General features: G+C 40.8%; 1 protein-coding gene across 4 annotated transcripts in view; it reads right to left on the bottom strand.

Moving 5' to 3' along the window:
- COL4A6 (collagen type IV alpha 6 chain) overlaps positions 1 to 27,068 on the bottom strand; it is a 314,655-nt gene that overhangs the window by 165,454 nt on the left and 122,133 nt on the right. For all 4 annotated transcript variants that reach the window (XM_040468485.1, XM_040468487.1, XM_040468486.1 and 1 more), the window contains exon 3: positions 9,504 to 9,584. In XM_040468485.1, coding sequence (XP_040324419.1) covers positions 9,504 to 9,584 — 81 coding nt within the window. The remainder of the gene's footprint in view (positions 1 to 9,503; positions 9,585 to 27,068) is intronic.

The raw sequence follows: 27,068 nt of genomic DNA, 5'->3' as shown, positions 1-27,068 counted from the left end.
TAAGCGTCCGACTTCAGCCAGGTCACGATCTCGCAGTCCGTGAGTTCGAGCCCCGCGTCAGGCTCTGGGCTGATGGCTCGGAGCCTGGAGCCTGTTTCCGATTCTGTGTCTCCCTCTCTCTCTGCCCCTCCCCTGTTCATGCTCTGTCTCTCTCTGTCCCAAAAATAAATAAACATTGAAAAAAAATTAAAAAAAAATTTTTTTAATGTTTATTTATTTTTGAAGAGACAGAGACAGGATGCAAGTGGGTTATGGGCAGAGAGAGAGGGAGACACAGAATCTGAAGCAGGCTCCAGGCTCCGAGCTGTCAGCACAGAGTCTGATGCAGGGCTCAAACTCACGAGCTGTGAGATCATGACCTGAGTCGAAGTCGGACGCTCAACCAACTGAGCCCCCAGGCGCCCCTGCCACATACAGTTTTAAACACTTTACAGAAATTAAATAACTTAATCCAAATCTTAATTGCTTTCTAGACTTTCTCACCTTAAGTTGGAAGTTGTAATATTTACACCGTTATGGACTGACTTCCATGCACTGCACTCCTCCCCCCTCCAATTTTGAAGACCACTCATCCAGGCTCTGAGGTTTAGAATCTCCGGATAAGTGGGTATGCATCTATAAAGTACATCACAGCAACTCTTCCTTTGTTTTTAAGTTTTATTTATTTATTTATTTATTTATTTATTTATTTATTTAGAGCGTTCACGAGTGGGGAAGGAGTAGAGAGAGAGAGAGAGAGAGGGAGAGAGAGAATCCCAAGCAGGCTCTGTACTGTCAGCATAGAGCCTGACACAGGGCTCGAACTCACAAACCGTGAGATCATGACCTGACCCAAAACCAAGAGTTGGATACCTAACTGACTGAGCCACCCAGGCACCCCCATAGCAACTCTTTCTGATGTCCTGCTGCTGTAGTTCTCATGCCTTTTGATAGATGACAAAAAGGACTGGTACCACAAGAAATGATCCCAGGGAACTAAAGGCAGAGGGGAGGAACTGAGTGAGAAGGCCACAGTGGAGCAAATGGTAAGGAGGGATGGACAGCTAGAAATGCTGAAGCAAGAGGTGAGGAAGCATGGATGGAGAAAGGAGGAAGTTCAGAAAGGGGTAAACAGCTGACAAGGGAAGATGAGGACAGACTCCGTGAGGAGAGAATATGTCACACACTGGCATGCAAGAAGCTCACCCAAGGCTTGATATCCAATGTCTCTGGCATATTGGTTAGCAAGCCAGGCCAAGGAAAACTAAGTGGTCTCAAAAGGTTTGTGCACACAACTCCTCACCAGGTGCACAGTGTGCACCTGCCTCCTCTCGTCAGAATAGTCTATGTAACTTATTCAAGCAATGCAAGGGTAGAGCAACAATTAACCTAAAGAGTGGGTCTATGAAGCCATAACTATAAGAAGAGTGATTCCCAGGCAAGGCAGGGAAGATATTTGGGGGGTGTGGATGGTGAGGAGATAGCCCTGTGATACTTTTCAAGTCACACCAGTCAGCTGACCAAGGAGGGGGAGGACTGTACATTCCTGCAGGAGTACAACTTCACCTGTTCGGAGCTTCCAGCACCAGCAGTAAAAAGCCACAGCAAGTGATTTACATCGGAGGCAGCTGCCAGGACATTACTCCACATGGTAGAACACTGTCAAACATTGCCTTCCAAATCTCACAGCAACACTAGAGAGCACGAGAAGACACTTTAGGGGAAAGGAACTGTCACAGTACAGTACAGTAACAGTGTCTGACTTAGATGATCCGAGCTGGTGGGTAACTTGAGGTTACTCAGCACAAGCTCTTCATTTTACTGATAGGTAAACAAAGACCCTGAGAAGGGGAAGCATCAGCCCAAAGTCATCTAGTTAGCAACACTCAGGCATGGCACTTGGGTCTCTGGATATCTAGAGCGGTGCTCTTGATTCCATAGCTGTGTACTATCTTCTCCTCCAGCTCTTTGGCTCCTTTCTAACAGAAGCCTCCCTCACTAGTATGGATAATATATTCCACAAATCCCACACTACCCCAAAATGATCAAAGAAGGGATTAAGATAACCACAAACATCTGCTGGGCTATGAATGCATCTTGATTCAGCTCAGAGACACTACACTTTAACATTATCATCAATTATCCTCGATCTAAATAACTACAGTATATTTAAATACACAGAGACTTTTAATTTTTTTATCTCCCCCCTAGTACTACCCAATGGCTACTTCCCTGCACAAAGGCTATTCCTCTCCTCCCACAAGGGAGCAAAACAAGGGAAACTGAAGACCATCAACTTTGCATAAAGCTAAGAGGCTTTAAGCAAAAGGTTTGGTGGAGAGGAGAATGCAATCAATGTCAAAAAGAAAGTCTGTGATTATCTTTGACTCACAATTATTCAAGAATGTCCTCATCTTGGAGGAAGGACCAATTGCTGGTAGCAAAATAAAAGCATTCTGCCAAGTCCCTTGCCTTGGCAGGCACAGATTAAAAAGCAATCAGACAAGAAAAGAGGTCAGGGTAAAAAATTCTGAGGAGTTAGGTAGAACAGAATCCCAAAGCAAGCTATAGGAACCAGAGTGGAAAAGAGCTGGGGCCCTTATGGCTAACGGGATCTAAAAATGATATGGAAATGACTGCCCTGGCTCCTTGCCTTGTTTTAGCAGGAGGGATTCCTCCCTAGACAGCGCATTCTCATCTGCTTCATGGCAACTTCATGGCCAACCCAGGATGTGGAGAGTAGGGCTAGACCCATACTCACCAAATTGGTTGGACAGTTGGCCAGTCATTCATGAAACTGTTTGTAGTGCCTACTGCCCCTTCGGAGTCTAAAATAACCCTGTGTCTGTCCTTTAGGAATTCATAATATAGGGGAGGGCAGACAAGTCAATATGGATTGCTGTGTTCAGCATGAAGGGAATGAAGAGAACGTAGATAACCTCAGCCTTGCATATGGTGGAAAGCTTCATGAGGAGGTTCTAAAACCTGTGTAAGGTTTTAAAGAATGGGTAAATAGAAGCAAGTCAGCAGAGAGAGGGTAGAGCTAGTGGAAGGAGAGTACATGGAAATGGAATAGCAGGTAGAAACCCTAGATCCTATGAAATAACAGCAGGTTGTCTGAACTGTAAAGAGTTCAGCTCATGTGTATGTCCTGGCTTTGTTTTCCGAAGGAGGAGGCTCCAACGAGAGATAATGTTGGAGAAGCAGTGAAGTTCCAGGCCACAGAGGACTTTGTAAGCCATACTAGAACTAAGATTTTATTGTGAGATCTATGGGGAGCCACTGAAGGATTTTGAGCAAGAGTTTCATGATCATATTTATGTTTTGGAAAGATTATGATAGCAGAGTGGCAAATGAATGGAAAAGAGTGAGACTGGTGATTCGGAGACCAGTCTGGAGGCTATTAGGGTAATTCAGACAAGACATTATACAGGTCTGGAGTGGACAGACAGGTATGGAGAAGAGTGGATGAATTTGGGCTTTGTTTAGGAAGATGTGGGCAGAATGTGAAGATGAATTGGAGGTGGTAGTGAAGAAAAGAAAAAACAATTCCCAGGTTTCTGGCTTGAGCAAATAAAGTGCTTGGTGGTGCCATTTGCTGAGATAGAGAAGACATAGCTAAGACTTAGAAAGGGACACGTGTGGTGGGGATTGATAGTTGAATTCTGTATGCGGTATGGTTGTGGTGCAAGTAGAAATCCAAGCAGAAATTGACTGTGCTGACCTGAAGCTAAGGAAAAAGGTCTGAGCGAAAGATACAGATTTAATATTTATCATTGTATTGGTGGGAGTGGAAATCCCTGGCATATATGAAACTACTTTGGGAGAGGCCTACAGCAAGAAGAGAAATAGGATGAGGACAAAACCCTGGGGAGTCCCAAATTGTAGGGAAAAAACTAGGAGAGAACATTATGAAATCCAAGGGAACAGAGAGTTTCAGGAAAGAAGAAGGTATCTCGTGCGGTAGAGAAGTGAAGGAAGATTTTTTTAAAAATGAAAAATGTTCTTTGGGTTTGGCAGCAAGCAGGTTACTGGTGACCAGTGTTTGCAGTGAGTCCAGCCCGTGGAGGGCTGAAGAGTAGGTGGGGCAATGAAGGCAAGAAGCTTGAGTGCAGGCAGCTGGAGCAAGGCCTGGCCACTCAAGGAGGTCATGTGCAATATGAGCTCTGACTGTGGAGCAGTTAGAGGATAAGGACATTGGTGTGTGTGGCAGTGGTTGGTCTGCACAGGGGTGTGTGGGGGGGGTGGGTACATAGGGAGAAGGGAAAGATGCACATAAATATTGCCTAAATCAGGAGCCAATGGAGAGGCCTCTTGGTAGCCATGGAACCAGGCAGCTGACACAGGGAACGCCAGCTGTTTGCAGGAGGAAAGTAAAAACAAAAACAAAAACAAAAACAAAACAAGACAAAACAAAAACTTAGTGGTTAATGCATCTGGTCCTGGAATTCATGGGAAACACACAGTTTCTGACAGAGAAGCAGCAGGATGCAGGCATGAGATGAGGATTTAAGAAATCTGTGCTGTTTCACGCGTAACTCTCTAGCTAGGACATAGCCGAAAAACAGGGGCACACAGCCCTTATAGGGGTTGGGAGGAATCCAAATATTCCCTGTGGCTTGGGATAATCTATGATAATGTTCCTTTAGATGGCATGGATAATTAGGAGCTCAATGTGATATATAAATGCCAGAACACTGTTAAAACAGGGAAAATTCTGAAATAATATTAAAATTTTTTAATGTTTATTTTTCAGAGAGAGAGAAAGAGAGAGAGCACAAACGGGACAGGGTCAGAGAGAGAGGGAGACACAAAACCTGAAGCAGGCTCCAGGTTCTGAGCTGTCAGCACAGAGCCCTATGCAAGGCTCGAACCCACGGACCTTGAGATCACGACCTGAGACAAAGTCAGAAGCTTAACCAACTGAGCCACCCACGCACCCCTGCAATAGTATTAAGGAATAACAGGCTCAGAACAGAACAGTCCCACCTGTTCCCCATTCAGACAAACACGCCGATGGAAAACAATGCAGAGGTAGCTTGCAAATCCAGTAGGGAAGACTTGGGAAGAGATGAAAATGGAAAACTGATATATTTTGTTCAATCTAATGTAAAAAAAAAAAAATACTAGGGAAGAGAAAAAGTCCAAAGAACAGTTCTCCCATAAAACAAAACATATCCCCGAGACAGGAAACTGAAAGTCAAATAGTAAGTCCAAATTGCAATGTCTGGGGGGGAAAATATCCTTTTTTTTTTTTTTCAATGTTTATTTATTTTTGAGAGAGAGCAAGACAGAGCGGGAGTGGGGGAGAGGCAGAGAAAGAGGGAGACACAGAATCCAAAGCAGGCTACAGACTCTGAGCTGTCAGCACAGAGCCCGACACAGGGCTCCAACCCACGAACCTTGAGATCCTGACCTGAGCTCTGACACTTAACTGACTGAGCCACCCAGGTGCCCCTCCCTTTCTTTAACATTAGCAGGGGTGCCATTTTATAAAGTCGCTGTTCTCCTAACGTAGGCTAAAGTTTAGCCACTAACAGGCTAGGGAGCTTGGGCAAAATCACTTATCAGTTTCTTTACTTGTTGCATGGAGCTCATACGGACCCTGGGAGAAGATGCTTTGGAAACGTACAGAGCAGTGCAGCAATGCTAGGCAGAGGCTGTTACCAGGCAGGGCATACTTTCAAGAAGGCAGTTTGAGAGAGCATAAGCCAGAAACGGGTTGGATTGCAGTTGTGTGCAGGAGTGCTAGGTGTTGTGTAAATGTCCTAGTCAGTTCAAGAGGCCTCTGGCAAAGGAAAAGTACACGCTGCCTGGCAAGCTATGTGCTTGATGTTTCCCCAAGGCAGAAGACGGGCCAGCCAAGGGCTGCAGCATATCTCAGGGATGACCCAGTGTTCTGTTCCCCTCCCAGCTCACCGAGCTCGAGAGGAACAGCTTGAAATCCAAATGGGGCCCGCTGCTCGGCTAAGGAAAACAGTCTCAAATCTTTCTGACATCTGCACAAAAGGGGTACCAAGAGGCTGCCCTGCAGGGTCAACAGTGCTGGGGTCAGTTTAAACAATCCTGCTTGGCCCTGGGAACGCAGGAGGGTAGGGGGGAAAGACTAAAAGGGACCTGGTGGCCCAGGCGGCTTCAAGCATCCGTGTTCACAGGATCTGCCCCACGTGCACCGGCCTCCTGATCTATCTGGGAAATAGGACATCCTGGTCTTAACTCATGAAATACAGCTTGGTCTGGCTCAATAACCTTGATAAACGTTCCCAGCAACTTCAGACTTCACAAATAAACTTTAGGACCATGTTTAACTGTGCAGACTCTGAATCTTTTAAATAGTGAAAAAAAATCCTTGTGGTGATATTTTATTTTCCTCAGTCCCACATCCCTTCAACCACTCATGTTTTCAAAGGAGAAGACAGACTAGGGCTCCGGATGTTTGGAACCCAAATGAGAGCTCTATACTGAGGAAGTCCACTGCCTTCCATCTTCAAAGATCAAAATCTCAGCCAGAGGTTAAACAATGAGGTCACCTTAGTCATGTGTATCTGGTGTAGGACTAACCTCTGTTCAGATATATAAGAAGATTTTCTACTTTTGGGGTGCCTGGGTGGCTCAGTCAGTTAAGTGTCTGACTTCGGCTCAGGTCACGATCTCACGGTTCGTGGGTTCAAGCCCCACATTGGGATCTGTGCTGACAGCTCAGAGCCTGGAGCCTGCTTTGGATTATGTGTCTCCCTCTCTCTCTTTACCCCTCCCCTGCTCACACTCTGTCTCTCTCTGTCTCTCAAAAATGAATAAATGTTAAAAAAAATATTTTCTACTTTTAAAGGCTCTGCAACCCAACAAACAGCCTGGATCTGCTTCTCAGTTCCCTGGTTGTGGGGTCTGACCAACCACCTCCTATATCCCCTGTAACCTGCCAGGAAATGCCCTTTTGTGTCAAACTTCAAATCTCATCAGTTTCACCTGGGCAATTTTTATTTATTATACCTTCGCAGAGGTAAAGTAAGTCAATAAGGATCACCCATGATGAAAGTAGGTAGAGGACATATCCAAGAGATTTGCAGAAGAAATACAAAATTTGTTCAATGAGTATGTCAAATAACACTTAACATCACATGCAGTCTGGGAATTGGGATGATTTTACCCATATCAGCAAAAATATCAAGTATTGGCAAGGGTATAGAAACGTGGGAGCTCTTGTACAATGCTGATGGGAGTGTAAATTGGAATGTTTTACAGGGTAAGTGAGCATTAGCTTTGAAAATTAAAAATATCTATTATCTTATATCTGGAAATTCTGATCCTTGGTATCTATGCTAGAAATGAGAACAAGATCTGTTCAAGGATTTCCACTATATCACTGCCATTTTTTTTTAATGGCAAACATTTGGGAAAAAACCTAAGTGTTCACCAAAAGGGGAATGAATGGCTGGGTTAAACTAAGGGATAGGGAAAAAGATCTTAAAAACATATCAAATGGCAGGGTGCCTGGGTGGCTCTGTCGGTTAAGCGGCTGACTCTTGATTTCAGCTCAGGTCATGATCTCACAGTTCGTTAGTTCGAGCCCTGTGTCAGGCTCCATGCTGACAGCATGTAACCTTCTTGGGATTCTTTCCCCCTCTCTCTATGCCCCTTCCACACTCATACACGCTCTATTTCTCTCTCAAAATAAATAAAATAAACCTTAAAAAATGTGTTTTTCTAAAAATAAAACATATTAAATGGCTAAAAAATCCAAAAACTAAACAAGGCACAGAATATATACTTAGGATGGGGTTTGGGGAAAAAAATACAGAAAATGAAACTAGTTTTATTCATATTTCTGCATATCTCTGATTGTGTACAGGGAAAGACAAGGAAGACAATAGAGGGACTAGAGTCTCAAAGGAGACTTCTGCTTTGCCTATATCGCTTGCATGCTGCTTGAGAATGTATTCATATATTTATTATAGAATTATCTGTTTTCTGAAGTGTATCCTGATTGTAGATCAGAGGCAAAGGCATGGGCCCTGGTGACTACAGTGAACATGACTTCTCTGGAAGGCACCAGTGGGTAAAAGTAAATAGGCAAGAAATCAAAGGACCCAGGTAATAGTATGAATCTGTCATCAATTTGCTGTGTGACCCCAGGAAGTCATTTTCCTTCTCAGACTCTGCTTCCTCTGTACAATCGGTGGATAAGATGAGAAGCTCACTAAGATACTTTCTCTTTCTGATATTTTAGGATTCTCTAAGTCAATGCCTTTAATGTATAATGGATTTTGTTGTCCCTTTTGATGAGGAGACAGCTTTTTCTCTTCCTTCAAATTCCGGCATAGTTTGATATTTCACTTTACTCTAAATGGAAGATAACGAAAGAGAAGGTGGAGTGGTCACTCTGTTCCCTGTTTGGCTATGGTTTGAGGGTTTGGTTGACCTATTTATGCTACCTCTCTTTGACAGCGGAAGCTCTTAGGCTTGAGTGTGATGAGATTACAGATGCAATGCGGTAAGTCAGAAGATATGAATTCTAAACGGTGGCCATAAATCCCAGAAGCATAGATTCTATTTTATTTTTTCAAGATTGAACCCCCTCAAATGCTTTTTTTTATGAGTCGCGCTAAAGATGTAGGTTTGTTCTGTGAGAAGCAGAGGTACAAATTATCTGGAGTAATGCTTCCCGTATGCATATACAGGAACTGATGGAAATGCTGTGCCAATGCACTGTGCTCATTGCAATCTGCACTGTTTGAACTGTGCATTGCTAATAAGGAACAAGACACTGAATACATCACATCATGCTTTTAAACAAATCCTAAGTTTTAATGTAATATCAATAAATCATTCTTTGTGTGCAATAGTCATCCATATTTTTGGATGTTAAGGCTACCCTGTAAACCCTTGATTTTTGACGAGTCACATCCCTAGTCTGTAGATAACAATTGGACCACTTGTTTCCCAGAGAGAAGAACCAAGTTGATACAAATGAGCTATGAGGAGTGCCTGGGTGGCTCAGTGGGTTGAGTGTCTGACTCTTGATTTCGGCTCAGGTCATGATCTCACAGTTATGAGATCATGAGATCAATCCCCATGTTGGGCTCCATGCTGAGCGTGGAGCCTGCTTGAGATTTTCTCCCTCTCTCCCTCTGCTTCTCTCTCCCACTTGGCACTCTCTCTGTCTAAAGTAAAAAGTAATACAAAAAATTTTTAATGAGCTATGAAAATTTATGTATATCTACAAACATAATCTGGTTCTTCACCACCAAATTGGCTTTTGGAAGTACTTCAGATGAAACCTTGAGGAAACCTTGGCATTAAGTCAATGAAGGAAACCTCTTCCTGGTCCCTCAGGGACTTTGACCAATCTAGTTCTGCCTCTCAGTTGGCTAGCAAAGCTCCTTCCAGCTGGTCCTCATCACTTTTCTTGTTTGATGAAGTCATAAGAGTAAATTCTAAGCAGCCTAATTCTAAAGAAAACACACACACTTCAAGTCACAACTCCTCTGACTATGTGTCTTTCAGCAATGGAAGAAGCAACTTACTCTCGCTCCTTTCTCAGGAAAGCATTTACAGCCTCCACTGCAGTCTTGGCCTCCACATGGCTTTCCATAAGACTTCTCTCCCTATTAAAAAAAAAGAGAGAGAGAGAGAGAGAAAAGTTAGTAAACTATGTGAACCAAGAAGCAATGTAGCCCCAGGGAACCTAACCCTTAGCCACCCTCCTCCTAACCAAGTAAATTTAGAGTGGCTTAATCATCTCATTTGATGGTAATGTTGAGTCATACTGGACTTGTGTATTTGTGTTCAGTGAGAAAGCAGTAGCTATAGCAGAGAACTGGAGAGAAATTCAAGGTCTAGAAATGTAATGATAGATGAAAATGGCCACCCTGTACTCTGCTCTTGGAATTTTTCTCCTCAGGCTCTATTTGCAACACATCATTCAGACCTTACAGTAACAGTCCTGTGCCCAGTGAGATCCAAATTCCTCAGTTGGTACCATACAGTATACCCCAAAGTGTTCAATTTCCTTCTTACTTATTTGCCTTACTATGATTATTATTATTATTACTAGCTCAATTTCTACAAAGCCGCTGCATGACCTGACATGTACTGACCCTGTCTAACCTCACCTTTTCACTCTTTCCCTGGCTCACTCTTCTTCAATCACACTGGTATTCATTCTATAAAAGCTTAAGCCTGTTCCTGCCTCAGGGCCTTTGCCCTTGCTGTTACTTCTGCTGGAATGCTCTTCTAGATGCTTTTTATTGCTGGCCTCTTTTTATCATCCAGGTCTTAGTTCAATTGTCTATTCTCAGAGAGACTTTTCCTGACTACTCAACCTAAGGCAGCCCTATTACTTCCATCACATTACTATGCTATCCTTTCAACATTAACATCCCCTCTCCCCCCACTAGAATGTAAGCTCCATGTAAGTAACAGCCTTATCTATATTGTCTGATGTTATATCCCCAGTGTCTACAAGAGTGGATGGCACATAGGAAGTTTTGATGACCATATGAATGGAGCTGGGATTTGAACCCATATCTGACTAACTCAAAAGCCTTGACCTTAACCCTTATGTCTTAGAGTTTTCTAAGTCTTCTGTGTACCAGAGCCTCAATGCAAGGGCTGAAAAATGAGAAAAATGCCATTCTGACCCTATCCACCTTGGGAAAAAAGAGCAAAACATAAATTCTAACTATTATCTATAACAAGAACTTTATCTCTAGGATGGATTTAGTATCATCCAACTTTTTTATTTAATATTGGCTATTTTTTTTTCAAAAGAGAAGGGCATATTTATGAGCCAGTCTCATACTTAATCATTCTTGCCTCTTTGTACTGTGAGTCTTTTCCTAATCCCCAGGGCGCACTGTGAATTTCGCAGATGGTTTCTTATCTCTTTAGACATTCCCACAACACTTTATCACCACAACACCTCGGTAATAAGGTAGTGATGGCAGAGCTATGACAAAATATTCCTATTTTAGATTCCAAACACCTTCTTGATATGAGATATTTTATCTCTCTTATATGCCTTTGACATGGTAAGTGCTATTGTACAATTTCCAGTTTGCCCTCCATTTTATGGTATATAGGACAGGCAAGTATTCATAAGGGTGAGATCAAGAGGCGCTGTGGGAGGAGGAAGCAGGGGGCAGGCATAGGATAGAGAACAGAGAGACAGACCAGCTCTGAATTTAACCTTCACCCATGCTGTCACCTTTGCCTAATGTTGAGTACTATATTCCTTGGGATAGTGGATAATTTGCATTTGCTTCTACATATACTTCTGTATTTTACAAGTAATCTTCAATGAGCACATATAATTAGGAAGAAGAAGAGCAATTATATTACTAAATGATAAAAGTCATCCTCTTTAAGGGAGAGGACTCAACAGGCATTGCCAAAGTTGAAGTGGTATCCATTTGGAGCTGTGGCCTACTTCCAAACAATGCCTTTTTGGTGTCCCATAAAATTCCTATCATGGACCAAAACTTTCAAGATTACTAGCATAGAGCAAGGAGGCCTGAAGCAACGGAGCTGGAGAACATAGAGGATAAAATCCTATTAACAGGCACTGAATAAAAATGTAAGGAACAGAAGCTAAGGTTTCTTGGGAACTTGGCAGAACAAGGAGGCAAAGACATCCAGCTAACAGACAGGAAGCCATCACTGCCCTCTGTCACTGGGGAAAGTAACTAGAGAAGGCCCACTGGCCACAAGGCAATTTCCTGTAATTCTGGCCCTGGCAGATCCCCCAGGAGTCTTCAATTACAGTGAGGGGGGAGGAATGAAAAGAGTTGTTTCCAGGGAACATGACAAGACCAGGCTCTGAGGAAGTTTCTTCCCTATCCTGGCTTGTCTGGGGATACTCCAACTCCTTCTCAACCAGACCACATCAGTAGTGTCATTCCCATCCTGGAATTCTCTCTGGATTCCTGTCAAAACCCAACCCCTCCCTACATCCGCAGAAAATTAGAACTGGAAAGGCCCTGAGAGATCATCCAGTACAGCCATTCTTAATTCTATCAGACTGGCACACCATTTTTTTTATTGTGAATGTATATTATTTTTTCTTGGCATCTTGAAAAAAATGCATAGGAATAAGTTATAATAAAGATGTAAACAATACTTTAAAAAGCACATATTATGCCATAATTGTATTGCAAAGCAAAAACAAAAGCCATTTATAATGAAACAATATATATTCCAATATGTAAATGCTCATACATCACTATATTAGAAGATGGAATGAAGTTGTCAGAGGCTAGCAGCTCAGTGCAGAATCACTATGAATGGGATAGCTTGCTGAAGCAGAATGACACTGGGATGTGGTATTGGTGACTCAAGTACGATGAATAGTGTTGCTATTACTATGGTAATTCTCTGAAATGGTGAATAACTCCTGGTAAAGTTCTGGGGGAAAAAGTTCAATATTTCCTTTATTTACTGTGAAGGCTTTTTTAATATAAAAAAATTTTTTATGTTTATATATTTTTGAGAGAGAGAGAGACAGAGACAGAGCATAAGTGGGGGAGGGGCAGAGAGAGAGGGAGACACAGAATCCAAAATGGGCTCCAGGCCCTGAGCTGTCAGCACAGAGCCTGATGTGGGGCTTGAACCCACAATCTGTGAGATCATGACCTGAGCCGAAGTCAGACACTTAATCTACTGAGTGACCCAGACGCCCCTATTTACTGTGTAGTTTTAATCAGTAATAATAAAACCAAGAAACAACTCATGGCAATATGTAGCATGTGGTTATGTTCTAGGCTCAGAAAATTATAAACCGTTTTCACTTCCCCGAATGTCCAGAAGTCTTCTAAATGGAGGGAAAGATATAAGACAATTCTTTGTAGTGTGTAGAACACCTATCATTCCTGGCTCCTACAAGAGCCACCCCCCTCCCCCTAATCATTTTAACAACGAAAACTGCCCTCACAATTTCCAAAATACCTCCTAGGGGTAGGGTATTTCTGTTAAGAACTATAGTCTAAGCCACACCACTCATTTTACAGATAAGAGCTCTGAAGGAAATAACTTTGGTCCATGTCACACTGTTAGCAATTGTTATCCTAATTCCATATTCTTCCCACTATTCAAAACCCCTCAAGGCCAAGTTCAGGTTCCATTTCTTCCATGAGTACTCCAGCTCAGTAAAAAGACACAGCAGACACTGAGTATTCTGCCTATTGAACAAGTGTCACATGTTGCTGTGGGACAGCCCTTGCAATGTTTTTTAGGTTGCATGATTGAGAGTCTTGTTTCCTCAACCAAACGATAATGTTGATAAGAGAAAGATCAATATATTTTACCTCTTTGTATATTCCCACAGTATTAGAAGGGCATCCTAGGATCTAGTCATTACCTGAGGCAGTATACCTTAGTTAAGTGTATAAGCTCTGGAGTCAATCTGTATAGGCTTAAATCCCAGCCTAGATGGGATTGACCTTAGACAAGTGACCTAAAGTATGAAATGGAAATGGCAACAATATCTACTGTATAGGGGTTAGCTGGAGGATTCAAGAAGATAAAGCATGCAAAGCACAGTGCCTGGCTCACAGTAAGCACTTTGTGTCAGCTATTATTATTACATTAATATTAGCTGGGCCACACTGTTTGACATTCCTGTAACACTCGACTGCTCTCTGGAGCTGAGGGTCAAGTGATATGCAATGATATGTCCATGCCAGTTTGTCTATGGCTGATATCCACTCAGCTTGGTGAGGACATCCATTTGGATTGTTGATGTCTGCACATAATTGATTGTTAAATATTTTTAAGATCACCAGTATCTATCTATCACCAGTATCACATCTATCTGTTTGCTGATGCTGGTTCCTTTGTCTAAAATGCCTTCCCTATCCCTTTTCCCCATTCATCACAAACTAAACTTCTACACATTCTTCGAAACCCAGCCCAAACATCATCTTCTTGGTGAAGACCTCACCCCACCACCACCACCAATTTTTGCCTTTCAGTAATTTCTGGAAGAAGTTTTTACTCCCTCCTCTTTGCTATATTTGACACAACACATTTGGTTCTGCCATCAAACTGGAAATAGAACTCTGTTTTATTCTTCTCTTTAGCCCTTGCATAAGCAGGTACTTGGTAAAGGGCTGTGAAATAATTGATCTCACAACAATGGAGTTACAAGTGTTAGACTGGCTCTGCTTGGTATTCTCCCTCTCCCTTTGGTTTCCTGAAATAGACATTTACATCACAGTGTCCCTTCCAGAAGTCAGTATGTTTTTCCAGGCATCACTGGTGCTTTCTGTCAGGAGTGGTGGCAGGGATGACAACGACACAAAAGGTAACCAGGAAGCAAGAGATGTGATGTAAGAATATAAGAGCAGCTTAGCTTAGCTGGAGTGGCTGAACGGTTGGCCAAAGTGATTTACTCTTGTGAGAAGATCCTCCAGAAGTGTAGGTCACAGGAAGCTGGCTGTGCAACATTTTATCTTGACCATTCATTCAACAAATGTTTATTAAGCATCTACCATGTGCACTAGACACTGCACTAGACATGGCAGCTAGAGGCTGTATCATACAGCCACAGGTGAAACCAAATCCCCGCTGTCATGGTGTTTGCAATCCAGAGGGGAAGACAAACAGTAAACAAATAAATGCTACATCTATATTTGTCCAATCATATGTGTTACAGAGGAAAATAAGGGCATGGCAAGAAGGACATGAAATGTTGTAGTCAGCTTGTTACTGTATATAGGAAACTCAGGGAAGGCTTTGCTCATAAGGTAACTTCTGAGCAGAGAACAGTGTTTCTTCAAGCATGGTCCTTGGGCCAGTGTCATTAGCCCTGGAAACTTATTAGAAATGTGAATTATTGCCCCCTTCCAGACCTAATCAATCATAAATTTCAGAGTGAGACCCAGCAATCTGTGTTTTAACAAGCACTTTGGGTGTTTCTACTGCACGGTAAAGTCTGAGAATCTCTGCTATAGAAAATGAGGGAGAGGGGCGCCTGGGTGGCGCAGTCGGTTAAGCGCCCGACTTCAGCCAGGTCACGATCTCGCGGTCCGGGAGTTCGAGCCCCGCGTCGGGCTCTGGGCTGATGGCTCGGAGCCTGGAGCCTGTTTCCGATTCTGTGTCTCCCTCTCTCTCTGCCCCTCCCCCGTTCATGCTCTGTCTCTCTCTGTCCCAAAAATAAATAAACGTTGAAAAAAAAATTAAAAAAAAAGAAAATGAGGGAGAGAGCTAGGTAGTAATCTGGGGTAAGAGTGTTCCAGGCAAAGGGAAGAGCAAGAGCAAAGGCAGTAGATGAGAGAACATGCTTGATGTTTGGCTGAGCAGCAAGGAGGCCAGAGTGCTGGAATGGAATAAAGGGAATAGAAATGATGAGGAGGTCAGAGATGTAGCAGGAGCCAGATCATCAAAGATTTTAGAGACCACTCTAAGAACTTTGCCTTTGGAAACAAATGAGCAAAGAAAAAAAGAGAGAGAGAGAGACAAACCACGAAACAGACTCTCAACTCTAGAGAACAAACTGATAGGACAGGGGAGGTGGGTGGGGAAGATGGGAGAAATAGGTGATGAGGATTCAGGAGTGGTCTTGTGATGAGCACCTGGTGATGTATGGAAGTGCTGAATTACTCTATTGTACACCTGAAACTAATATAACACTGCATGTTAATTAACTGGAATTCATTTATTTTTTGCTTATGTTTATTTTTTTAATTGCTGGGACAAAGATGGAATTTTATTTTATTTCTTTAAAATTTAGTTATTTATTTATTTTGAGGGGCACCTCGGTGCCTCAGTTGGTTGAATGTACGACTTCAGCTCAGGTCATAGGCTCTATGCTGACAGCTTGGAGCCTGCTTGGGATTCTGTGTCTCCCACTCTACCTGCCCCTCCATTGCTTGTGCTCAAGAGAGAGAGAGAGAGAGACAGAGACAGAAAGATAGAGACAGAGAGACAGACACACACACACACACACACACACACAGAATATGGCAGAGAGGGCAGAGAGGGGAGAAAGAGAATCCCAAGCAGGCTCTGCGCTGTCAGCATGGAGCCCGATGCCAGGCTTGAACTCACGAACTGTGAGATCATGACCTGAGCCAAAGTCAAGAGTCAGATGCTTAACAAACTGAACCACCCAGGTGCCCCAGCTAACTGAAATTTAAATAAAAACATTTTGAAAAGAATGGTTTTGAGCACAAGAGTGACATCTCCTGTTGGAGGAGGTGGCCTTCATGGGCATCAAGAATTTTGGTTTTGAGATATCTATTAGACATCTAAATGGAGAAATCAGCTAGCTAGCTGGCTATGGAATCTGGAGTCCTAGGGAGCATGGCTAGCTTAGACATGTACATATGGTACTTTAGTCAGTAATGACTCCACTATGTTGTAGTAAAAAACCCCCAAATCTCAGTGGTTTAATGCAACTGAGGTTTATTTTTTGTTCATGTCATGATTCAATGAGGGATAGGCAGGTCTCTTTAGTGGTTTCTTTCCAAACGTGATTTGAATTTCCAAGATGCTTATGTCTAGCAACTCTACTACCTCAGATGCTAATAGTTTCTCCCCACTGTGCTCATATTCCCCTTTGAAAGAACTAGACAGAGCAGATGACCTAACAGCATGGAAACTAGGAGAGAACAGGGATTATTTGGTGAGCACCATTTATGCCACCACTGGTATGTACATACAAGACTAGATGATAGTACCAAGGGAGCAAACGTAGAGAAAGAAGAACGGCAAGGGATTCAAAGGTATGTGGTAAAGCTATGTGGTAAAAAGGATTGAGGCTTCCTAAGGAGGGAAGTGAGTACAGGCAGGCGGTGGGTAACAGGCAGTGAAGAAGGTAGTAGAATCAATGGATGATTGATCCTGATGAAGTTGAAACAATGTGTGGATTTTAGAATTGTGACCAGATTTTGGAAGATAGAAGAGGTGGTGTTGTAAAGAGGCTGGGGCCTGTTAATACTCTACATAGTGCAAACTCAGATGCACCTTGGAATATAATAAATACTTGCTGAAGTAGCTCAGTAAATGGTTGAAATGGTTGCTCAATCCTGGTTTCATACAACATAACAGAACTCTTCTGTTTTGATGACTTCAGGTTTCTTCAAAACACCTTTCACACCAAATCTCATTTGATTTCCTACCATAAGTCTGAAATGGGTATTTTGGATGTACAGATATGTGTAGAAACATAAACCCATATACAATATTACAATGATTTCTTAAAATTTTTAATGTTTTTAAAAAACGTTTTATTTATTTTTGAGAGAGAGAGGGACAGAGCATGAGCGGGGCAGGAGAGACGGAGACACAGAATCTGAAACAGGCTCCAGGCTCTGAGCTGTCAGCATAGAGCCTGATACAGGCCTCGAACCCACAAACCGTGAAATCATGACCTGAGCTGAAATCGGACGTTTAACCGACTGAGCCACCCAGATGCCCCTGAATTTTTTAAATTTGTTTGAAATTTACTTTTGAGAGGGAGAGACAGAGAGAGTCAGAGTGTGAGGGGGAGGGGCAGAAAGAGGGAGACAGAATCTGAAGCAGGCTCCATGCTCCAAGCTGTCAGCACAGAGCATGACGTGGGGCTCCAATCCATGAACTGTGAGATCATGACCTGAGGTGACGTTGGACACTTAACCAACTGAGCCATGCAAGTGCCCTACAATGATTTTTTTTATATCTACAACTACCCTCCTAGACAGTAAGTTCTCCTGAGATTGAAGACTGGTTTATTCACCATAAGGCAAATGAATTCAAACCAACCCTTTAAGCCTCAATTTTGTCAACTCTAAAACAGGGGTAATATTTTACTTCATAGGATTTCATGAGGTTAGAGATAATGCCCCTAACAAAATGCTTGCCAGATATAGTATGCTCAATGTATGTTAGCTGGTATTATTTATAGTTACAATATCTAGTACTATGCCTGCTGTACCTAACAGGTGTCCACTCAATGACTGATTTGCATTTTCTTTTTTTTTTTTTTACTTTTAAGTGTATTTATTTTGGGAGAGAGAGACAGAGAGAGAGAGAGAGAGAGAGAGAGAGAGAGAGGAGCAGAGGGGGGAGGGAGAGAATCCCAAGCAGGCTCTGCACTGTTGCACAAAGCCCGATGTGGGGCTCAAACTCATGCACCATGAGATCATGACCTGAGCCGAAACCAAGAGTCAGATGCTTAACTGACTGAGCCACCCAGGCGCCTGTGTTTTCCATTTTCAAGATGAGGAAATGACAACTCAGCTGTTAATGACTTCCTCAGTATAGGAAGTTCAGTGTCAGGGTTGGCATAAGAACCCAGGTATCCTCACTCCCTGCCTCTTGTTTTTTTTTTTCATCAGACCCACTGCCACTAGTTCCAAGAATTACCCTGAAATTGAGGAGTCAGGGAAAGAAAAATAAGGGTCAAGAGAGGTGCCCTTTTTCTTCTTTTGCATCCTTTACCAACATTAGTTTACTGATCTTACAATATTACTTGTACCATTTCTACACTTTCTAAACAACCTTCATATATGATTCTCATAGATACTTTTGAAACATACAAAAGAAGAATTCTTATATGTCCATTTTTCAGATTAAAAAAATAAAACAAAACAAACCTAAATCTCAGAGAGTTGGTGTCACTTGCTAAATTACAAAGTGAAGACTCAAGGCCAGGGCTTCGTATCTCAGTGCACAGCTAAACTTCTAAAAGGGGAAAAGTGATATAAGATGCTGAGGTGCCATTTTATCAGTTGTGGGTCATCTCAGGGCCTGGAAACCCAGCGAGGCCTCTTTGGCTGGATCAGACCTATTCCTGGGGCCACATTCATGATTGTGGCTAGTATTCACCCACCAAACCAGACCCCTTAAGCACCTGCCTAGGTTTCTGAACTTTATACTAATAATACAGAAAGTCTGGCTTTACTTTGAGCAATTTTAAAACCAAACCTGTTCATTGAAGTCTAAACATATACACACAATAAACCAAGCTGAATCTTTTTTTTAAGCTTATTTATTTAGTTTGAGACACAGAGAGAGAGCATGGGGGAGGGGCAGAGAGAAAGGGAGAGAAAGCGAATCTGAAGCAGGCTCCACATTGACAGCACAGAGTCCAGTGTGGGGTTCAAACTCATGAACCGTGAGATCATGACCTGAGCTGAAATTGAGAGTCAGACACCCAACCGACTGAGCCACCCAGGCACCCCTAAACCAACCTGAATCTTGTCCCATGTTTAATGTGCATTTGCCTTTTAAGAACAACTCCCTCTGACTTTATGAATGAAAAGCTCTGGGGAAAGAAGGAAGTGATCTGTGGGAGCTGGCTCCCTACCAGGTGGAACTTGTCACCCACACTTTATTTTAAGGATGAAGCTGACACCAGACATTACTGAGTAGTTCAGGAAGGCAGTTCCCTCCAACATGTGTCTGTGTTCACACACATTCACAAACACAACTGATGGGGATGGGGTTGGGGTAGGGGTAGGGAGGAAAACAGCCATGCTGGATTTCACTTGAAAAAGCCGGAGCCAGCCAGAATGAACCAGGGCCTGAGGGGATGTACTGTTCAGTTAGACCTTCAAATGAATTTGCCAAGCAAACGCTTAACACACAAATAGACAAACTAAATGTTGCCCATAATGTTCTTAAAATAGATGCCTCCCTTTCCCTTGCCATGAACTACTGACTGAGCGGCTATGAAAGAACAGCATTTCCTAGGGCCAGTCACTGGAAGCAGGTGAGGCATCTTTGAGCATTAAGGCTGGAAAGGGCCTAAGGACACAAGGCTCCACAGTTCACACATAGTTAGGGTGACCAGATTTAGCAAATAAAAATGCAGGATGCTGAGTTAAATTTGAATTTCAGAAAAAAAGGGAAAAACTTTTTATTATAAGTGTGTCCCAAATTAGCATAAATGTGTTCCATGCAATATTCGGGACACACTTATACTAAAAACCTGTTTGTTGTTTATTGGGAAATTTAAATATAACTGTGCATCCTCGATTTTATTGGGAAATCCTATGAGTGGCACATGACATCACACACTTGTGCAACAAGTTTGGTTGTGAGGTGTGTTGAAGTAATTGTTAGTACAAACTCTGCAAGTTACTTTTTAGAAAACTGAGACGGTATTCAAGTTTCTGTAATCAAGTCACTCTTACTTCCATTCTAATATCCAAAGCAGGAAGGAAAGTAGAATTATAACTAACATTGTGAGGATTAGATTTATTCATTCACTCAACGAATATTTATTGAGTGCCAGGCACTATGCTAGGTATTGGGGATATGATGACAAAAACATTGAATACAACTTGTATAGGAATTGTCCATAGAGCTTTATTCATAATAACCCCAAGGTGGAAGTAGTTCCATCAATGGGTGAATGAATAAACAAATTGTGGTATACTGTTCAAGAATTTAAAAATGAACAAACTATTGATTCATGTAACTGCATGGATGAATCTTACAGACATTATAGAAGCCAGACACATAAAAACACATTTGGTATGAATCTACTTATACAAAGCTCTAGAACAGGCAAAGGGAGTACATGATCATAGAAGCCATTATAGTGGTTATCCCTGCAGTGGTGGGAAGGTGATGTTGACTGGTAGGTAAAAGGGTACTTTCTGGGATGGCAGACATGTTCTATATTTTGTTTGGAGTGATGTTTATGAGTGTACACATTTGTCAAAACTCATGAAAATACACATTTATGATCAGTACATTTCATTTGTGTAAGCTACAATCAAGTTAAAAAATAGAGTCCCTGACATCACGGAGCTTCCATTCTCATATGGGATACAGATAAATACTTACACAAATATTTAAAGAATAATAATTGTGAAAAGTGTGACAGAGAGAAACAGGGTGCTATGAAAATTTACGACGTTTAAGTCATTACGACATAAGCATTATTTTTTCATTCAACAGAGACTTACTGAGTGCCTACTCTGCCAGCTATTGGATTATACCCTGGGAGTATAACATTAAATAAAACAGACTTGCTTCTTTGCTGTATATCCTTGTAGAGGAGACAAACATTGGGAGAGTAAAAGATAATCTTTTAATTATAATTGTGCTATATGATACAAAGGACACCAACATAAGGATATGAGGACATATAACAGGGGCACTTGGCCTCCATGGTGTGATCAGTGAAGGTTTATCTAAGAAAGTATAGTTCAACTGAGGTCTGAAGAATGAAGTGGCATAAACTAAGTCAAGGGATGGGAGTGAGCAGAGGATCTTCCAGGCAGAGGAAACAATATAGGCACATGCCCTGTGGTGAAAGAAAGCATGGCACATAGGAGGAACTTAAAGAAAGCCACAGTGACTGAAACAAGAAAGTAAAGGGGAGAGTAACATGAGATGATACTGTACAGGCAGGGAAATACCTGCTCATGCAGAGTCTTGTAGGACATGTTAGGTACAGAGTCTTGTAGGACATGTTGGGAAGGTTGATTTTTATCCTCAGAGCAACAAGAAGTCACTGAGTAATTTCAAGTAGGGAATAACTTGATCAGATTGATATTTTAGAAAAAAACGTTCTAGTGGCAGTAAGGATAATGGACAGGAGGGGGTGGTAGTGAGGTGGGAAACCAATTAAGAGACTGTTGCAATGAGAGAAGTTGGTGGCCTGAACAAGGGTTATGGAGGTTGGATGCGGAGAAGTGAATGGATCTAAGGCACAGTTAAATAGAGGGGGCATGGCCAACAAGGGACAAGACTAGAACCAAGGCTTTCTTACATCTAATCCACTTCACTGATTTGAGAACAACCATCAATGCACATCTGCCGTGTATAAAGGCATTATGTTGACCACTATGGAAAAAGACAAATATTTAGAAAACATTTATTTCACACAAGGAACTTAAAACCTAATGAAGGAGATAAATATAATCAAAAGAAGAAACTGTCTTCTCTCAAAAACCTTTGATTACTCCTTCTTACCTGTAAAGTTGCAAAGTTCAACATCTAAATATGACATTTAAGGGCCCTTCTAAATCAGGCTCAACCTACCATTGCAGACCCACCTATCAGCTCTAATATTCTACTCGTAGACATCTATTTATCAGAGATTTCATTTTCTTGGAATGCTTCTTGAATTCCATCCATTTCTCTGTGAATTCTAGTCACATGTTTTTCTTTTTTGTAACAATTTTATTGAGATATATTCATATATGATACATTCATACATCCTTTCTTAAATGTCACATTCTCTCTTTTCCAAAAATGGTACTATTTATGTTGAATTATGGTATTCACTGTCCACTCTAACAATCTTCCCTTTAGACTACTTCAGATAAATTTGGATGATAGTTTTCTAATAAAAATATACAAGATTATTTTGAGTGGTTAGGCTGGCCTCAGTTTCCTCAGCTGTGCATGCATTGTGGGGCTGCATGTCCTTCTGCTTTTTGTGAGCCTACTCTTGCTATTAGTCTTGGTATACAGTGTCATGGACTTTAGTGGCTTGGCCCAGAGCCGTATCGCTCATTTATAATATGAGGTCTTTAGGAAAATCATTCCAAAAATTTGAAAACAAAATCCTTTGAGCTTTCTAGTTGGGAGCCTAAGTTAGGATGAAAGACTTGATAAACAGTCTAAGAGTTGAACTTACAGAAATGGGAAGGATTGGGCCTTCCAGGACAAAGGCTGCATTTTGCTGGAAATATCCTGACAGAATAACTCATCTGTTATTGAGTCCAAATGATTTAAAGACACTGATATTTCTGTATTTTATACTAGGGAAAGAGAGTCTAACAAATGCCCAGCAGAGGTGGATGGTAAGCCCATGTGGAGTTCACCAGCTGTAGCAACTACGAGAAGGAGACAGAATGGAAGACAAATACAGGTTGTTTCCATAAAAATAATATTTATTATTATCTACATCAGTGGGCCTTAGAGGCATAAGGCCTATGTCTCTAAGGACCACCAATGTCTCTAAGGCCCACTGATGTAGATGAGGCTAAATATGTTTTGCCTTGCTCAGAGATGAGGAAAGATGACATGGGGAGAAGGATCTGAACCAGGGAAATAGAATGGCTCGTAGCAAATCCATCCCTCATGACTAGAAGAAAAATGAGGGGGAGACCCCCTCCCCCCAAATCCAGTAAAGAGCAGACCAGGAACTCTGTCTTCATTTGCCAAGAACAGCATGTTACTTTTACCTAATTTTATGGCTGCAATTTTAAGCTGTAAATCCTTTCAGAAGTTAATTTTAATTTTGCTTGCAGGGTGAACAAGACAAACCAACTTGTCACGTATGCCTGCATTTCTAAAATTAGGAGAAACAGCCCTAATCCCTTCTCATATGCAGAAAATAGAAACTAGTCAAGTAGTCTACTTGGTTGGTGGGAACAGACTTTAAAAAGAATCATGTTAAAAAAAAATACAGCACTATATATCACAAGTGAAGTTCAAACTCCAGTTCAAACTTTTTGGCCTTATACAAAGCCCATAAGCAAAGGAGTGGTCCAGTATTTTTGTCTCTGATTCTATGTTTCATGGCTGTGAAACTCATCTACTTTTCTTTTTTTTTTTTCTAGGCAAAGTGAAATGAAAAACTGATTTCAGATCTGTGGCAAGGCTTCAACTACATTTTTGGTAATTCCTTTGAAATATACAAACTATCAAAGTTCACTGAAGAAGAAATAGATAATCTGAATAGTCCTACATTGATTTATAAAATTGAATTTGTAGTTAAAATCTCCTCAAAAAGAAAACTCCTAAGCCAGATACTCTTCCTGGTGATTTCTACCAAATATTTAAGGAATAACTAATACCAATCCTGCCCAAACTCTTTCAGAAAATTGAAGGTGAGGGATTACCCGTTAATACATTTTATGAGTCAAGCATTACCATTATAGAATAACATCTTTGAGGAGTATAGACAGAAAATTTCTTACAAAAATGTAGGAAAATTGAAGCCAACAATAACAATATATAAAAATTATGGTACATTATGACCAAGTGCAATTAACCCCAGTAATGTTAGGTTAGTTTAACATTCAAAAATCAATCAATGTAATTCACTATCTCAGCAGACCAAAAAAGAAAAAGAAACATATGATTATCTCAATAGGAAAATGATTTGACAAAATTTGGCATCTATTCCTGATAAAAATTCAAAGCAAACTAGGAAAAAAAAACTTCAATCAGATAAAGAGTATCTTTGAAAAATCTTACAGGCAATATTATGTCTTATGGTTAAAGCCTGAATGCTTTCTCCACTAAGATTAGGAGCAGGGCAAAGGTACCCACATTTACACTTATATTCAACATGGTACTGAAAGTTCTAACCAGTCTGACAAAGAATGGTGAGGAAGGGGCCCCTGGGTGGCTCAGTAGGTTGAGCCTCCAACTCTTGATTTCGGCTCAGGTTATGGCAGTTATGAGATCGAGCCCATGTCACATTCCTCACTGACAGTGGGGCACCTGCTTGGGATTCTCTCTCTCTCTCTCTCTCTCTCTCTCTCTCTCTCTCTCTCAAAATAAATGAACTTTAAAAAAAAGAATGATAAGGAAAAGATGTCCAATGTGAAAGGAAGAAGTAAAACTGTCTTCATTCACAGATGGCAATGTAAAAAATAATATGACATCTACAAAAAGTATATAAGTATACTTATAAGTATAGTATAGTATATTAATAAGTATAGTAATGTTTGATGATACAAGATCAATATACAAAATAAATTATACTTCTATATATTTACAATTGGAAATTGAAATTAAAAATATGATGATGATAGCATCAAATGTAGGAAACAGGGATGAATCTGACAAAACATGTGCAAAACCCGTACACTGAAAACTTAATTGCTGAGAAAGTTAAAGAAGACCTAAAGAAATAGAAAGCTATTGTTGAAAACAATTTCTCCCCCATTGATCATCATACATGCAATGTAATTTAAAATGCATGAAAATTCAAAGGACCTAGAATAGCCAAAATAATTTCGAAATGGAAAAACAAAGCTTTAGGACTTACAGGACTTGACCTGAAAGACTTATTATGACAATGTGTTATTCGTATAAAGATAGATGCATATATCAATGGAACAGAATAGAGAGCCCCCAAATAGGCCCATACAAATATGGTCAATTGGTTTTCAACAAAGTTGCAAAGGCAACTCAGCAGAGAAAGGATAGTCTTCAACAAATGATACTGGAACAATTGGACATCTATATGCAAAGAGACAGAGAGAGAGAGAGAGAGAGAGAGAATGAACTTTGATTTATACCTCACACCATATACAAAAGATAATTGAAAATGAATTGTCAACCTAAATGTAAGCCTAAAACTTTAAAATTTTCACTAGAAAAATTAGTTGAAACCTTTTGTGCCCTTAGATTAGGCAAAGATTTCTTAGATACAACACCAAAAACTTGATGTAAGAAAGAAAAAAATTGAGAAATTGGACTTGATCCAAATTAAAAACTTCTACTTTTTGAAAGATATTTTTAAGAGAATGTAAAGACAAGCCTGAGACTGAGAGAAAATATTTGTAAATCACATATCTCATAAGGGACTATTAAAACGGGCAATATCATGAATGAATACCAAAATAATAGTGTTAAGAAAGAGAAGCCAGTAAAAAAAGCATATATATTCTATATTTCCATTTACATAGCACTCTGAAAAATGAAATTTAATCTCCAGTGACAGAAAGCAGATTTGTCATTACCCAAGGATGGGGAGTGGTGAAGTGTGAGGGGAAATAATACAAAAGGGCATAAGGAAACATTTGCTACTGAATGATATGTTCATTATCTTGATTGTGATGAAGGTTTCATGGTTGTATACATATGTCTAAATTGATCCAATTGTATACTTTAAATATGTGCAAAGTACTATATGTCAATTATACCTCAGCAAAGCTGTTACAAATACTAATAGGGTACTCAAGGATTTTATAGTCAATATGAACAGGCTTTCAATGGTCAAATGACTGGTGATTTGATAATCAATAATGATAACTGCAAAAATAAAATTCTTAAAATATTTAAAACTCCATGAGTTTGTAACAGTAACTCTCCCTTTCCTATCCCACATCCAACAAAACCCTTCACTGGCCACCATTGGAGGATGCTAGGGGAATAACTAATTACAGTAAAACCTTGGATTGCATGTAACTTGTTCTGCGAGTGTTGCGCAAAATGAGCAAACATTTCTAATAAATTTTAACTTGATAAATGAGTGCTGTCTTGCAATATGGGTAGTACATGATGCTGAACCTCACATGACCACAACTGAGCCAATCGTTCTTGAAATTCACTTTGATATATGAGCGCTTTGGATTACAAGCATGTTTCTGGAATGAATTATGCTTGCAAGCCAAGTTTTTACTGTATTTTAAAAATTGGCTTAAAAAAGGGGAGTGGTGGCAGACTCAACTATTTATCTTACCTATCCCAAATGAATTCAGGATAACCATCAAAATCAATCAGGGGATGTTTCTCATGGAGGAAAAAGGACAGAATTAGAGAATCAACAGATTCTATGAAATAACAGATTGAGGCAATGAATATTAACGGCTGCTAACAACACCACAAAAAGAGAAACAATCAGACATTGCAGATATTTTGCATCTCATAATGAAAGCATAAAGCCACCTGAACAAATAGTCTTTGAGAGAGAGAAACAGAATTTGATCAAGTCTCTAGAGCTAACTATCAATACTTTACAATAATGTTACAGTAAATGTAGGGGAATGCCAACCAATAATCAAAACCATGGGAAACCCTTACAGCATAAATGATGCAGTTTTTTGTTTCAGAATAAGATTTCAGGAAGAAAAAGACAAGAGTAAGGGGGTCACTATATATTAAAGTGATTTAAGAGACTTATCCAATTGCAATGTAGGGAATTTATTTAACTATTCAAATGTAAGACAGCAAAACGATTTATAAAACAATGAGGGGCACCTGGGTGGCTCAGTCAGTTGAGCTTCTGACTCTTGATCTTGGCTTAAGTCATGATCTCAGGGATTGAACCCCACCCCATGTCAGTTGGCAGGCTCCAGGCTGAGCGTGAAGGTTGCTTGAGATTCTCTCTCCTTCTGCCCTGCTCCCATGCTCATGCTCTCTTTCTCTCTCTCTCTCTCTCTCTCTCTCTCTCTCTCTCTCTCTCTCTC

The sequence above is a fragment of the Herpailurus yagouaroundi genome, unplaced genomic scaffold, assembly GCF_014898765.1.
Source record: "Herpailurus yagouaroundi ecotype Mexico unplaced genomic scaffold, PumYag 67700, whole genome shotgun sequence".
Classification (NCBI taxonomy): Eukaryota; Metazoa; Chordata; class Mammalia; order Carnivora; family Felidae; genus Herpailurus; species Herpailurus yagouaroundi.
This window is presented reverse-complemented; position numbering and strand designations above follow the sequence as displayed.